This window comes from Ptychodera flava, chromosome 9 (assembly GCF_041260155.1).
Source record: "Ptychodera flava strain L36383 chromosome 9, AS_Pfla_20210202, whole genome shotgun sequence".
NCBI classification, from domain to species: domain Eukaryota; kingdom Metazoa; phylum Hemichordata; class Enteropneusta; family Ptychoderidae; genus Ptychodera; species Ptychodera flava.
In genome coordinates, this window is record NC_091936.1 from 263,149 (window position 1) to 277,757 (window position 14,609).

The 14,609-nt window shown below is 35.4% G+C and overlaps 1 protein-coding gene across 4 annotated transcripts in view; it reads left to right on the forward strand.

Moving 5' to 3' along the window:
- Positions 1–14,609, forward strand: part of LOC139141338 (ceramide synthase 6-like) — a 281,300-nt gene that overhangs the window by 189,368 nt on the left and 77,323 nt on the right. For all 4 annotated transcript variants that reach the window (XM_070710972.1, XM_070710975.1, XM_070710973.1 and 1 more), the window contains one exon: positions 2,868–2,974. In XM_070710972.1, the coding sequence (XP_070567073.1) occupies positions 2,868–2,974 (107 nt within the window). The remainder of the gene's footprint in view (positions 1–2,867; positions 2,975–14,609) is intronic.

Below are 14,609 nucleotides of genomic sequence, written 5' to 3' on the forward strand. Positions count from 1 at the left end.
ATCTAAGTTGGGTTATCCCTAGGGACCTGTATACCAAATAACAAAGCTGTCTGATCAGCGGTTATGAAGAAGAAGATTTTTTACCAAAAACACCTGTTTCGGCATTAATTTGCCCATTTTCAACATTATCAAAAAATTAAAAAAAACTTTCTCAAAATCATATTTTCATCTACACAACAAATATCAAATCAGTAAATACTGCAGTTCTCAAGATATTTGAGTGGACGGACGCCTCACAAACGGACATACATACATACATACATACATACATACATACATACATACAGACTGTAGCCAGACGCCGGACGGATTCCCATCCCAATAGCTTCTATAGACTATAGTCTATAGTAGCTAAAAACTACTCATCAGATTGCTTTGGTTGACTTGTTCTTAGGGATGATCCGCTGTGATCTATTCAAAGTATGATGAAATCTTTAATTGTGTATTATTGCAGCTATTTTTGCCACTTTTTTCTGGCCACTGCATTAAGCTATCAAAAATTTCCACCTCCTTCATCAACATGTGTCAAAAATAGTTATTCTCTCTAAAACAAAGCGGAGCTATATTGGCCGCTAGGTCGCTTGTCTTTTTATCAAGCCTTCTCTGTCTATTTTTTGTTGTTGACATTTGCTTATGTATTTAGGATCTGCTTGTCCCATTGCTATAGAAGTTGATATGCATGTTCCTAAAGATGACCTCCAGTACTTAGGTACTGGAGGTCTTCTTTAGGAACATGCATATATTTATTCATATATGTATTTATTTGATCATCAGATCTTATTTGCTTTTGTCATTCTTATTTTTCCTGGTTTAAATATTTCTCAAATGGACCAATTCAAATCGAATGTGAGCACACTGTCCTTGAAAGTATTTTTAGCTCCGCTGTCAGCGACGCGGAGCTTATCAAATAGGTTGATTTTCCGTCGTCGTCGTCGTTGTCGTCCGTCGTCTGTCGTGCGTCAACAATTGCCTTCTCCTCTAAAACCGCAAGTCTGATTGCTTTGAAATTTTATATGCAGTTCACTTGGGGTAACCTCACTCAAGTTTGTTCAAATCATGGTGAAATTTGCATATTTGTATTTTTGGGGCATGTTTTGCTGTTTTTGGGAAAAAATCTCTGAAACCGCTTGTCCGATTTCTTTGAAATTTCATATGCAGTTTACTTAGGGTGACTTCAGTCAGATTTGTTCAAATCGTGGTGAAATTTGCATATTTGTATTTTTAAGGCAATTTTTGTCATTTTTGGTAAAAAAAATCTTTAAAAATCTTCTTCAAAACTACCAGTCAGATAGCTTTGATATTTGGTACATAAGTCCCTAGGGATGATCTATTTCAGATTTGTTCAAATTGTGCAGAAATATGCAAATTTGCATTTTTAAGGCAATTTTTGCCATATTCGGTCAAAAAATGTGTTTCTCAAAAAGTACTGGTTTGATGACTTGTTTTTTTCTGTCATATGATCAGTTTTTGAAAATCGCCGGAAATCTACAATGATGTAAAATCATTTGAATTTACATGCCACTTTTGACATTTATGACAGTGTTATACACTTTTTCATCTCTAATGGGTCTTATTCAAAGAAAGTTCTTGGAAAACTGAGGATATTTTGAGATTGGTTTATTACAGTTGCCGCTACTGGGGCTTTGTCTTCTTCTCTAAAATTACTCTTGACTTCCAATATCTTTGAAAATTGGTTTCCACGTTCTTAAAGAGGCACTCCCACTTGGTAACATTTTTAAAACACATTTTTTTAATGCTAACGGTCGATATTTGACATGGCGACTGCACGCGGATCGCGAGATATCGATAAAAACATGTCCTCAAAAAAGTTAAAGTTTGAATTCCGGTGGCCCATAGAACGTTCGGCACCGGGGTCATTGTCAACTAAGCTATGGAGTACGAGTCTACGCTGACGCTGCTGTACGCCACAGCAGTACCACTCGCGTCGGTGAGCGGTCATGTCCCATGGGAGAAAACCGAGTCCTACTGACTCAGCACTACTGACTCGGCAAAAAAACGAAAAACAAAGTTTGGTGATTCCACCAGAATTCGCATAGGTGACTAGCACAGATAGGTGCGGTTGATACATAGTATGCATAGTGGCCGCCGCGTGGTATGCGCGCATACCACATGTGGCAGCCGCTATGTATTGAACCACGCGTAACTGTGTGGCAGACGGCAAAATGTAGTCATCAGAGGCAACTAATATTTTATACGTAAAAACTGATATCTGTGTGGTATTGTTTAAAAATTTAATACAACTGATTGAGAATAATGAAAACGACAAAAACTAAGGAGAAGTTTTAAAAAAGAATTACCAGAGGTAAAGGCAGTGATAATGATGTATATAAAGTCACGTAGTAGGAGGTAAATTAATTGCGTCATTCGAACGTTTTTGGACTCCTTAGAATATCGTCAATCAGCACAACAACACACTTTCGGGGGATTTCGGGTCATAACCAGAAACAATCATAAAACTTCGGGATGTGAAAAATACACTCGGGAAATGACATGTTTTTATCGATATCTCGCGATCCGCGCAGAGTCGCCATGTCAAATATCGACCGTTGGCATTAAAAACATGTGTTTTAAAAATGTTACCAAGTGGGAGTGCCTCTTTAAGGTGGCATTGCACTAAACCAACACTCCTTTTTTCAAAACAATATTTCTTATCAAAGATGACACAAAAATGCCCTCATACTACATGCTTTCAAAAAGTTAAGTATTGTAGCAATAGTTTACTTGTAGGATGATTGGGTAACATATATATTTAATTTTCAAGGAACACATGATGTTGTAGGACTTTTTGATTACACTTAATATTATCAGACTCCTAAACCAGTAGATTTTTCTTTCTTTTTCATAAGGCTGCCAAGATGACCAACTATGGGAAGTGCCAGAAGATCTGTGACTTTCTCTTTCTCTGTTTTGGGATAGTCTTTTTTATAACCAGACTTGTTATATTTCCCCTACAGTAAGTGTAAATATTTGATTGAATTTTTTTTTAGCTACTATAGACCATAGTCTATAGAAGCTTTTGGATGGGCATCCGTCCAGTGTCTGTCATTAGTCTGTATGTATATATGTATGCATGTCCATTTGTGAGGATGTCCATCCTCTCAAATATCTTGAGAATCGTAGTACTTAGAGATTTGATATTTGTTGTGTACATACAAAATATGATTATGAGAAACAAGCTTTTTAGCTCCGCTGTCAGCGACGCGGAGCTTATCAAATAGGTTGATTTTCCGTCGTCCGTTGTCGTCCGTCGTCCGTCAACAATTGCCTTCTCCTCTGAAACCGCAAGTCCAATTGCTTTGAAATTTTATATGCAGTTCACTTTGGGTGACCTCACTTAAGTTTGTTCAAATCGTGGTGAAATTTGCATATTTGTATTTTTGGGGCATTTTTTGGTGTTTTTGGTAAAAAAATCTTCTTCTCCGGAACCTCTTATCTGATTGCTTTGAAATTTGATATGCAGTTTACTTAGGGTGACTTCAGTCAGATTTGTTCAAATCGTGGTGAAATTTGCATATTTGTATTTTTAAGGCAATTTTTGTCATTTTTCGTAAAAAAATCTTTAAAAATCTTCTTCTTCAAAACTACCAGTCAGATAGCTTTGGTATTTGGTACGTATGTCCCTAGGGATGATCTATTTCAGATTTGTTCAAATTGCACAGAAATATGCACATTTACATTTTTAAGGCAATTTTTGCCATTTTAGGTCAAAAAATGTATTTCTCAAAAAGTACTGGTCTGACAGTTTTGAAATTTGGTATACAGGTTTCTGTAGATGAACTAAGTAATATATATTGAATTTAACATGAAATCTGCAATTTTGTATTTTTGGGGCAATTTTTGCCATTTTTGGTCAAAAAATGTGTATTTCCAAAACTATTCATCTGATAGCTTTGAATTTTGGTATACAGGTCTCTATAGATGAACTTAATGATATTTATTGAAATTATGATGAAATCTGCAATTTTGAATTTTTGGGGCAATTTTTGCCATTTTTGCTCAAAAAATGTGTTTCTCAAAAAATAATGGTCTGATAGCTTTGAAATTTGATATGCAGATTCCTACAGATGATTAAATTTGATCTTTTGAAATTTTGATGAAATCTGCAATTTTTATTTTGGGGGGCAATTGTTGCCATTTTTGGTCAGAAGATTTTATTCTCAAAAAATACCGCAATTGTACAGTGTCGCTCAAATTTGATCAGAATTGGTACATACCAAAGATCAACAATGTGTTATTTCTATCTGTTCAGTGCAGGAAAATTATAAGTTGATGTTATGACAATTTCTGCACAGTACAACCAGAAAAACAACAAGAAATATTTAAACCAAAAAATTAAGAATGACAAAAGTAAATAAGGTCTGAAACTTTAGGTACTGAAGGTCAACTTTAGCAACATGCATAGCAGAGAATCTTTCAACCATGGATGTACAAAAACAGACATCCATGGTTTCAGCAGATCTGTTAATATGTCACAGTTCATAAACAATGACAGGAAATGACCAATTAGCTGTTTCAGTTACTGCTACCACTCCCAACAAATACTCCCAAACATAATAGGTACCCTGCATACAAATAGGTTAAAGGTCAAAATCCTCTTATTAAGATGTGTGGGCTGATTCAGTTCACTGCCACCACTCCTGCACATTTGCAGGATTTCCCTTTTTCTTACCTCATTTGCACATTTTTGACACTGACGTGTTCATTTGAACAAATTCACATCTCAACCCCTACATCTACCGTACACCAAATACTGAGACGGTAGCTTTGGCGGTTTGGGAGCCTTTGTGTGTGACGGACATACATCCGCACATACATACCCACAAATATACAGACATACAGACCCCACCGACTCATCATATAAGCTCTTTTTGGTATTTATATATAAAACCAAATATGAGCTAAAAACTACTCATCAGATAGCTTTGGTTGACATGTTCTTAGGGATGATCCAATGTGATATATTCAAATTATGATGAAATCCTCAATTGTGTATTTTTAGTCTCCACGGACACCGTCCGGGGGGACTTATAGGTTTGGTCATGTCCGTGCGTCCGTCCGTCCGTGCGTGCGTCCGTCCGTCCATGCGTCCGTCCGTTCATGCAGATATCTCAGAGACGCCTGGAGCGATTTCATTCAAACTTGGTACAAGAATAGTACCCTACCTCATACAGATGCACATTGATTTGTTTCACAATGCGATCAAATTTGGCCGTGTTAGAGGACTTTTTAGTTTTCACCTCCATAGACTCCCATGTATAAGGCAGTCCATAGACTCCCATGTATAAGGCAGTCCATAGACTCCCATGTATAAGGCAGTCCATAGACTCCCATGTATAAGGAAGTCCATAGACTCCCATGTATAAGGCAGTCCATAGACTCCCATGTATAAGGCAGTCCATAGACTCCCATGTATAAGGCCAAGAAAAATAAAAATTTAGTTTCTCATCGTATTCATATTGCAAAAAGGATGCAGTTACACAGTTTTTAGTCCCCATAGATAAAGTCAAGGGGGCTTGTAGATTGTGTCATGTCCGTCCGTGAGTCCATCCATGAGTCCATCCGTTCACGCAGATATTTCAGACACTTTGACAAAATGTCACGTGAACTTGGTGACCTTTGACCTCGAATATACATATTTGTCCATAACTCAGTAACCACAAGTCCTAAACCTTTCATATATGGTATGATGGGACACCCTATGACACCACATATTGTACCTCATTAATTATGTGCATATCTAATTTTGAGCGAGCCAATAGAGCTAGAGGTCTGATTTTTTGTATATAGGGATAACTTAGCAATAAAATTTTTTTGACAAAATGTCACATGACCTCTGTGACCTTTGACCTCAAATATACATATTTGTCCATAACTCAGTAACCACAAGTGCTACACCCTTCATATTTGGTATGATGGGACACCTTATGACGCCACATATTGTACCTCATTAATTATGTGCATATCTTATTTTGAGCGAGCCAATAGAGCTGGAGGTCTGATTTTTGGTATATAGGGATAACTTAGCAATACATTTTTTTTGACAAAACGTCACGTGACCTCAATGACCTTTGACCTCAAATATACATATTTGTTCATAACTCAGTAACCACAAGTGCTACACCCTTCATATTTGGTATGATGGGACACCTTATGACGCCACATATTGTACCTCATTAATTATGTGCATATCTAATTTTGAGCGAGCCAATAGAGCTAGAGGTCTGATTTTTGGTACATAGGGATAACTTAGCAATACAATTTTTTTGACAAAATGTCACGTGACCTCAATGACCTTTGACCTCAAATATACATATTTGTGCATAGCTCAGTAACCACAAGTGCTACACCCTTCATATATGGTATGATGGGACACCTTATGACACCACATATTGTACCTCATTAATTATGCACATATCTAATTTTGAGCGAGCCAATAGAGCTAGAGGTCTGATTTTTGGTATATAGGGATAACTTATCAAGACAATATTTTTGACAAAATGTCATGCGACCTCGGTGATCTTTGACCTCAAATATACATATTTGTCCATAACTCAGGAACCACAAGTGCCACACCCTTCATATTTGGTATTATGGGACACCCTATCACGCCACATATTGTACCTCATTAATTATGTGCATATCTAATTTTGAGCGAGCCAATAGAGCTAGATGTATGATTGGTATATAGTGATAGACTATAGGATAGAAATTTTTTGACAAAATGTCATGTGACCTTGATAACCTTTTACCTAAAATACACCATTATGTCAATAAATAAGTAACCACAAGTGCTATGTCCTTTGTAGGATAGGAGACCTTATGACAGCACATGCTTTACCTCTATTAATTATGTACATATATAATTGTGGGCAAGCCAATAGAGCTAGAGGTCTGAATTTTGGCATATATGAATTAATTAGCATTACAATATTTTTTAAATGTCACGTGACCTTGATGACCTTTGACCTTGATTAAGCGTATATATGCATAATTCAGTAACCACAAGTTCTATACGCTTTAATTTTGATAGAATAATAGACCTTAAGATGTCACATCTTGTACCTCATTTATTATGCCCATATGTTTTTCTTGGCTGGCCAATACTGTAGCTAGAGGTCTGATCTTTTTTCCCGATTTAGAACAATAACTTAGACATGCCTCTTGTTGCAAATTGGGAACAATGACATAGACCTATGTGTCCATAGATTTGAACATATACACTCCAGTGATAATTCTTAATGACCACATTTCCCTGCCCCATCAAGACTAATACTCCTATTACAAGTGGGGACTATGTCATTGTCAATGACTTGTTGCAGCTATTTTAGCCACTTTTTTCTGGCCAATGCATTGAGCTATCAAAGATTTCCTCATTCTTCATCAACATGTGTCAAATATAGTTATTCTCTACATAAACACAGCGGAGCTATATCGGCCACTAGGTCGCTTGTTTATTTTTTGATAATGGTGAAAATATGCAAATTTGCGCAAAAAAGGAGTTTTTTGTAAAAAATCTTTTCATAACCGCTGGTCAGACAGCTTTGATATTTGGTATAGAGCTCCCTATGGATGACCCAACTTAGCTTTGTTCAAATTGTGATGAAATATTATGCAAATTTGTATTTTTAGCTACTATAGACTATAGTCTATAGAAGCTATTGGGATGGGTATCCGTCCGGCGTCCGTCGTCAGTCTGTATGTATGTATGTATGTATGTATGTCCGTTTGTGAGGCGTCCGTCCACTCAAATATCTTGAGAACCGCAGTACTTACTGATTTGATATTTGTTGTGTCAATGAAAAATATGATTTTGAGAAACTATTTTTTTTTATTTTTTGATATTGTTGAAAATAGGCAAATTAATGCCAAAAAAGGTGTTTTTGGTAAAAAATCTTCTTCTTCATAACCGCTGGTCAGACAGCTTTGTTATTTGGTATACAGGTCCCTAGGGATAACCCAACTTAGATTAGTTAAAATTGTGATGAAATATGCAAATGTGTATTTTTAAGGAATTTTTTTGTCATTTTTGGTCAAAGTTGACTTACGTTGTAGGTAATTCTTGTACTGTATAAACCCTATCAATTCACCAAGAAAAAAATAATTAATATGATTTTAAATAATTGATTTAGCCAAAATAATTTTAGTGCGGAATTATCAGAAAGTTCAACTTTTTTTGACAGTTCATAGTGAAATGCTTAAACATCTTGGAGGATTAAAACATGTAAAGGCAACTTTCCTGAATCTCAACTTTGATATATTCCGAACCGTCATTTATTGTGCCCTGTACGTTATCTAAAAGAAATTGCTCATAATAGTTTGTCATGATAGGGTGGTCAAATAAATAGAGATAGAGAAAGTTCTAATTTCCATTTATGGTTGACTTGGTAAGGATAAAATAAAATTACTTTTTGAGGAAAAAAATAGAGTGGTCAATTAAAAGAGTGGTCAAAGTGATAGGGTTTTTATGGTAAAGCTGGGCTGTGAAGATTCCTCATGTGCTATTTATAGCAATTATGCAACATGTGTAAACAGTGCAATGAAATTGTTACATGATTCCTTATAATGCTTTTGATGACCTTGAACTTCTTAAGTTTCAAACATTTGTCTCTTCAGTGTGCTTTCTCTGAGTACGTACAGTCTCAACTTATTCAACAGAACATACTTACTTTACAATGTTAATTTGAAAGTTAAAATGTGCTTGGTTAATAGGATGAAAATACTGATATTAAAAGATAACCAGCTCAAGATTCTTTATAACCTGACAGATATGCTGTTTTTTTATGATGTAAATCTTGATTTAAGCAAGTCTTGTTTACTTTAATTAGAATGTAATTAACTCTCATTCATTAGCTACTATAGACTAATATAGTCTATAGAAGCTATTGGGATGGGTATCCTTCCGGCGCCCACCGTCAGTCTGTATGTATGTTTGTATGTATGTCCGTTTGTGAGGCGTCCGTCCACTCAAATATCTTGAGAACGCAGTACTTACTGATTTGATATTTGTTGTGTGGATAAAATATGATTTTGAGAAACTATTTTTTTTAATTTTTTGATATTGTTGAAAATATGCAAATTAGCGCCAAAAAAGGCGTTTTTGGTATAAAATCTTCTTCTTCATAACCGGTGGCCAGACAGCTTTGTTATGTGGTATACAGGTCCCTAGGGATAACCCAACTTAGATTTGTTAAAATTGTGATGAAATATGCAATCTGTATTTTTACGGAATTTTTATCACAACTGGGAGTTGTGATATAGAGGTGGTTTCAACCGGTGTTTGATGTCGTCCATTTCCGTAAACGACAAAAAGTCAAAAACTGCTGAACGGACTGCGTTGATATTTGATACCGATACATAGACTGGTTCCAAGGTTCCAGTTCCGAAAAATGGAGCCAAACGGAGCGCCGGTTAGATAGTTTTGGGAAATTTCTAACCCCCCTTTTTATCTAATTGATTTTAGGGGTCTTTCATATATGTAGTTTTGGAATGTACACCAATCCTGCATTGTGGACTGTTTTATGAGTTGTTGAACAGAAATGAGGTTTTGATGAATGTTAGAAATATGCAGGATGGCTGATTCGAAGTATAAGAGATTTCTATGGTCTTTTGGGCATCAAAAGCATTAAAAAAACCATATTTCATAGTTTAGATTCTCACTTTTGAGATGACCCTAGGCATTTGTTAAGTAAACATCCTTGAGTCAATATGCAGACTTTGACATTCCAGAGATTAAGTATCCACAACCTCACATGTTACAGTCTTTCACTACAATGGTATGGCCCAAACCCATTGTTATCAATGGAGAGTGTGGACCTGTCTACAGGAAATTGGGGTGAACAGGTTAGACAATGACGTTACAAGTTGTAGGTTAGTTATCAAGGTAGCACCAGCATAGAGTCCTGAGTATCTGTCCATGTGTTCTCACAGCAAATTACAGGGAAAAAAATTATTTGAGAAGTTTCTCTCCTTTAAATAGAAGTATATTACAATTTAAACTTGTCATGGATAGATTGCTCTCAAATGATCTGAAACACAGTGTTATTGCCCATTAGCAACAAATCTATAGCAAGATTTATGTAAAGTTCATGAACTTACACAAGGTATTAGACAAAAGATGACCATGACTTTGCTACTTTTCAACATTTATTTCAATCAGATTTCCCCAGCTTAGTGTATAATTTTGTAATCTTAATTACTGTCAACTTAGCTTTACTAACTTATTCATACCTCATTATTCTTACACTACTGTTATACCTTATAACCACAAAATTTCAAGAGATGCATATATGATTGTCACTTAACAAACAATTTACAAATATGTCTTCTGCTTTTCTCCATATACATATACATGTCTCTTTTCTCATGAAAATGAGCTTAAAATGGCAATGTGAAAAATAGTCTGTCAGCTATATGTTGCTCATTGACTTCGTGGTCTGTCTAATTCACAGTGAGTGTGGTTGTTGATAAATGCCGATAATACTAGGCGGTCATTATGTCCAAGCGCCATTGGCGGTATTTTTAACATAATGACCATAGGTCATTACTGCTGAACAGACTGCATTGATATTTGGTAGAGATATTCAGACTAATTCCAAGGTTCCGATTCCGAAAAATGGAGCCAAACAGAGCAGCGGTTAGATAGTTTTGGGAAATTTCTAACCCCCTTTAACTAATTGATTTTAGGGGTCTTTCATATATGTAGTTTTGGAATGTACACCAATCCTGCATTGTGGACTATTTAATGAGTTGTGGAACAGAAATGAGGTTTTGATGAATGTTACAAATATGCAGGATAGCTGATTCAAAGTATCAGAGATTTTCATGCACTTTTGGTAATAAAATTGATAAAAAACAACATATTTAATGTTTTAGATTTCTCACATTTGTTATGACCCTTAACATTACAGACTTGATGACATAACTAGCTGCTGGACCTGTTTACTGGCGCATTGATTTAAAGACAAAGATCTTTTTATTTTGTAATAAGGACGTGTGATTTCGTAATAAAACATAGTCTATTAGCCTGGAAATGTGATTTTTGCGAATATTGCTTACCCCACTGACAAACAGTGTGGTTTGAAAATGGCTGGAATTCGCTACTTCGGGACTTTGTTTTCTGTGTGCATTTACTGACAAACTCCAAACCCGCAGCACCTACCCATTCAGTATTTCATGTACAGGTGTACCCAGAGATAGAGTAGTTTCACAATGTGCCAGTTGTGATTAAGTGCCATTGGCGCTATTTTTTTCCATTTTTGGTCAGGCCATCCTGAAATGAGCTATTAAAGATATCCACCTTCTTCATCAATACATGTGTCACAAAAGGTTATTCTCTACATAACACAGCAGGGCTCTGTCAACTGTTGAGTCGCTTGTTTTTTCAAAACTGCTTGTCAGACAGCTTTAATATGTGGTTTACAAGTCCGTAGGATGACCTTAGTGAGATAATTTCATACAGTCAGGAAATACTTAATTTTGTATTCATGTCTATAGTAGCTTCAGGGACTTTGGCCCTATGTTTAGTCCAAACGGAAACTGTCCGGGGGCTGGGGGAGACTTATAATATAGGTTTGGTCATGTCCATACTTCCATGCAAACTTGGTACAAGGATTATTACCTATGTCATACATACCTAGTCAATGTGTTTTGTGATCCCATCAAATATGGCCGCTTGATGGCCATTTTGTTTTATGTATTTGATGTCGATGCGTGTGTTCACGCTAATTTCTCAGTGATGCTGGGAGTAATTCCATTTAAACTTGGTACATGGTAAATGTTATACACAAGCACATTGACTTTTGTTTTGATCCTGTCAAAAATGGCTGCATCACGGCCATTTTGTTTTCTATATTTGACGACTATGCATCCGTTCACGTAATTTACCGATGCCGGGTGTGATTGCATTGAAAGTTGGTACATATATTACTCCCTCTGCCGATTTTTGTAATGATCCAATCAAAAGTGACTGTTTGATGGCCGTTTTTTGATATCCATCCACACGGTCTCCAGGATTCTTCTACAGAGGCTCAAGGATGGCCAATTAAAGGGCCTAAGTTTTATCTTGACAAGGGGGACTATACGCAATGCAAGACAGTGACGTAAGCTAACTTCAAGACCCAAAGAGTGATTTTACGTTTGGTTGTATGGGCATGTCATAGGCCCTTTAAGAGATAATAAAGAATAATGCTGTGTCCATGCATATGCTCATGAATGCAGATATATGCAGATATATGAGATATGCCTTTGCCAATTCTTTTTAAACTTAGTAAAAGGATACTACACTATACTACACTATATTGGTGTTGCATGCATAATTAGTGCTAATTTGCATAATTTAGGATTAGAGCGCTATTTGTGGTACAATCTGCCAAATTTTATGAAACTTTGTGCAGACATTTTTCATACAGAGTTCTAATACCACACAATAACATATGTCAGTATTGCATCAATTAATGCTAATTTGCTCGCTTGATGAATTTTTGTGATATGGGTGATGTCTAGAAATACTGCAACAGATTTAATGAAATAATTGGTTCAAATCTTCAGCACAGTCCCAAAATAGTGTACAAAAACAGTTAGCAGTATCATGTTAATTAATTGCTAATTTGCATATTTCATTACTTTTCCTAATTAGTGGGCTATCTCCAGAAATACTGCTTTAAATTTTATGAAACATGGTGCAGATTTTGATCTGTCAGTATTGTAATACTATGTGAACACATTAAGGAGTAGCATGTCAATTAATTAAATTGCATATTTAATGAACTTTCATAATTATTGTTATCAAATGTAATGAAACATGGTACAAATCTTGTTCTTCCAGTAGTCTAATGGCATGCAAAGATATATAGCTGTTTCTTGTCAAATAATAGCTTATTTGCATATTTAACGAATTTTTAGCTCCGCTGTCAGCGACGCGGAGCTTATCAAATAGGTTGATTTTCCATCGTTGTCCGTCGTCGTCCGTCAACAATTGCCTTCTTCTCTGAAACCGCAAGTCCAATTGCTTTGAAATTTTATATGCAGTTCACTTGGCGTGACCTAAGTTTGTTCAAATCATGGTGAAATTTGCATATTTGTATTTTTGGGGCATTTTTTGGTGTTTTCGGTAAAAAAATCTTCCTCTCTGAAACCGCTTGTCCGATTGCTTTGAAATTTAATATGCAGTTTACTTAGGGTGACTTCAGTCAGATTTGTTCAAATCGTGGTGAAATTTGCATATTTGTATTTTTAAGGCAATTTTTGTCATTTTTGGTAAAAATATCTTTCAAAATCTTCCTCTTCAAAACTACCAGTCAGATAGCTTTGATATTTGGTACATATGTCTCTTGGGATGATCTATTTCAGATTTGTTCAAATTGTGCAGAAATATGCAAATTTGCATTTTTAAGGCAATTTTTGCCATTTTAGGTCAAAAAATGTATTTCTCAAAAAGTACTGGTCTGATAGTTTTGAAATTTGGTATACAGGTTTCTGTAGATGAACTAAGTAATATTTATTGAATTTCTGATGAAATCTGTAATTTTGTATATTTGGGGCAATTGTTGCCATTTTTGGTCAAAAAATGTGTATTTCCAAAACTACTTATCTGATAGTTTTGAAATTTTGTATAGAGGTTCCTACACATGAACTTAATGATAGTCATTGAAATTATGATGAAATATGCAATTTTGTATTTTTGGGGCAATTTTTGCCATTTTTGGTCAAAAAATGTGTATTTCCAAAACTACTCATCTTATGCCTTGGATATTTGGTACACAGGTTCCTACTGATCACCTTAATGATATTTATTGAAATTATGATGAAATCTGCAATTTTGTAATTTTGGGGCAATTTTTGCCATTTTAGGTCAAAAACTGTGTTTCTCAAAAGTACTGGTCTGATAGTTTTGAAATTTGGTATGCAAGTTTTTACAGATGAGCTAAGTAATATACCGGTATATTTAATTTCTCATGAAATCTGTAGTTTTTAGCTCACATTTGGTATACCAATGTGAGGTAATCGTATAAGCTGAATCAGTTCATTTTCATCCCATTTGCATTTCTGTATGTATGTATGTATGTATGTATGTATGTATGTATGTATGTATGTATGTATGTATGTCCGTCCACGTCAAAAACAGCTAAACGGCAGAACCTACTGTCTCAGTATTTGGTGTACAGGTGCACCTAGGGGTGGAGATGTGAATTTGTTCAAATGAACTTGTCAGTGTCAAAAATATGCAAATGAGGGGGAAAAAAGGAAAAAACCCTGCAAATTGCTAAAACTCTGTAACCGTTGGTCAGATAGGGTTGAAACTTTGTGTGCAGGTTCCTTTAGGCATTCTAAAGTAGGTGTTAAAAATTTGGGATGATATTTGCATGTTTCTATTTTTCAGGTAATTTTTTCAGTTTTTAGTCAAAAAATGTTTAACTCTGAAACCACTCATCTGATTGCTTTGAAAGTTGGTATACATGTTCCTCAGGATGACGTCAGTCAAGTGTATAAAAACTGAATTGAAATTTTCATATTTGTAATTTTGGGGCAATTTTCCGTATTTTTTGTCAAAATTTTTTTTATTCAAGAATAACTAATCTGAAAGCTCTAAT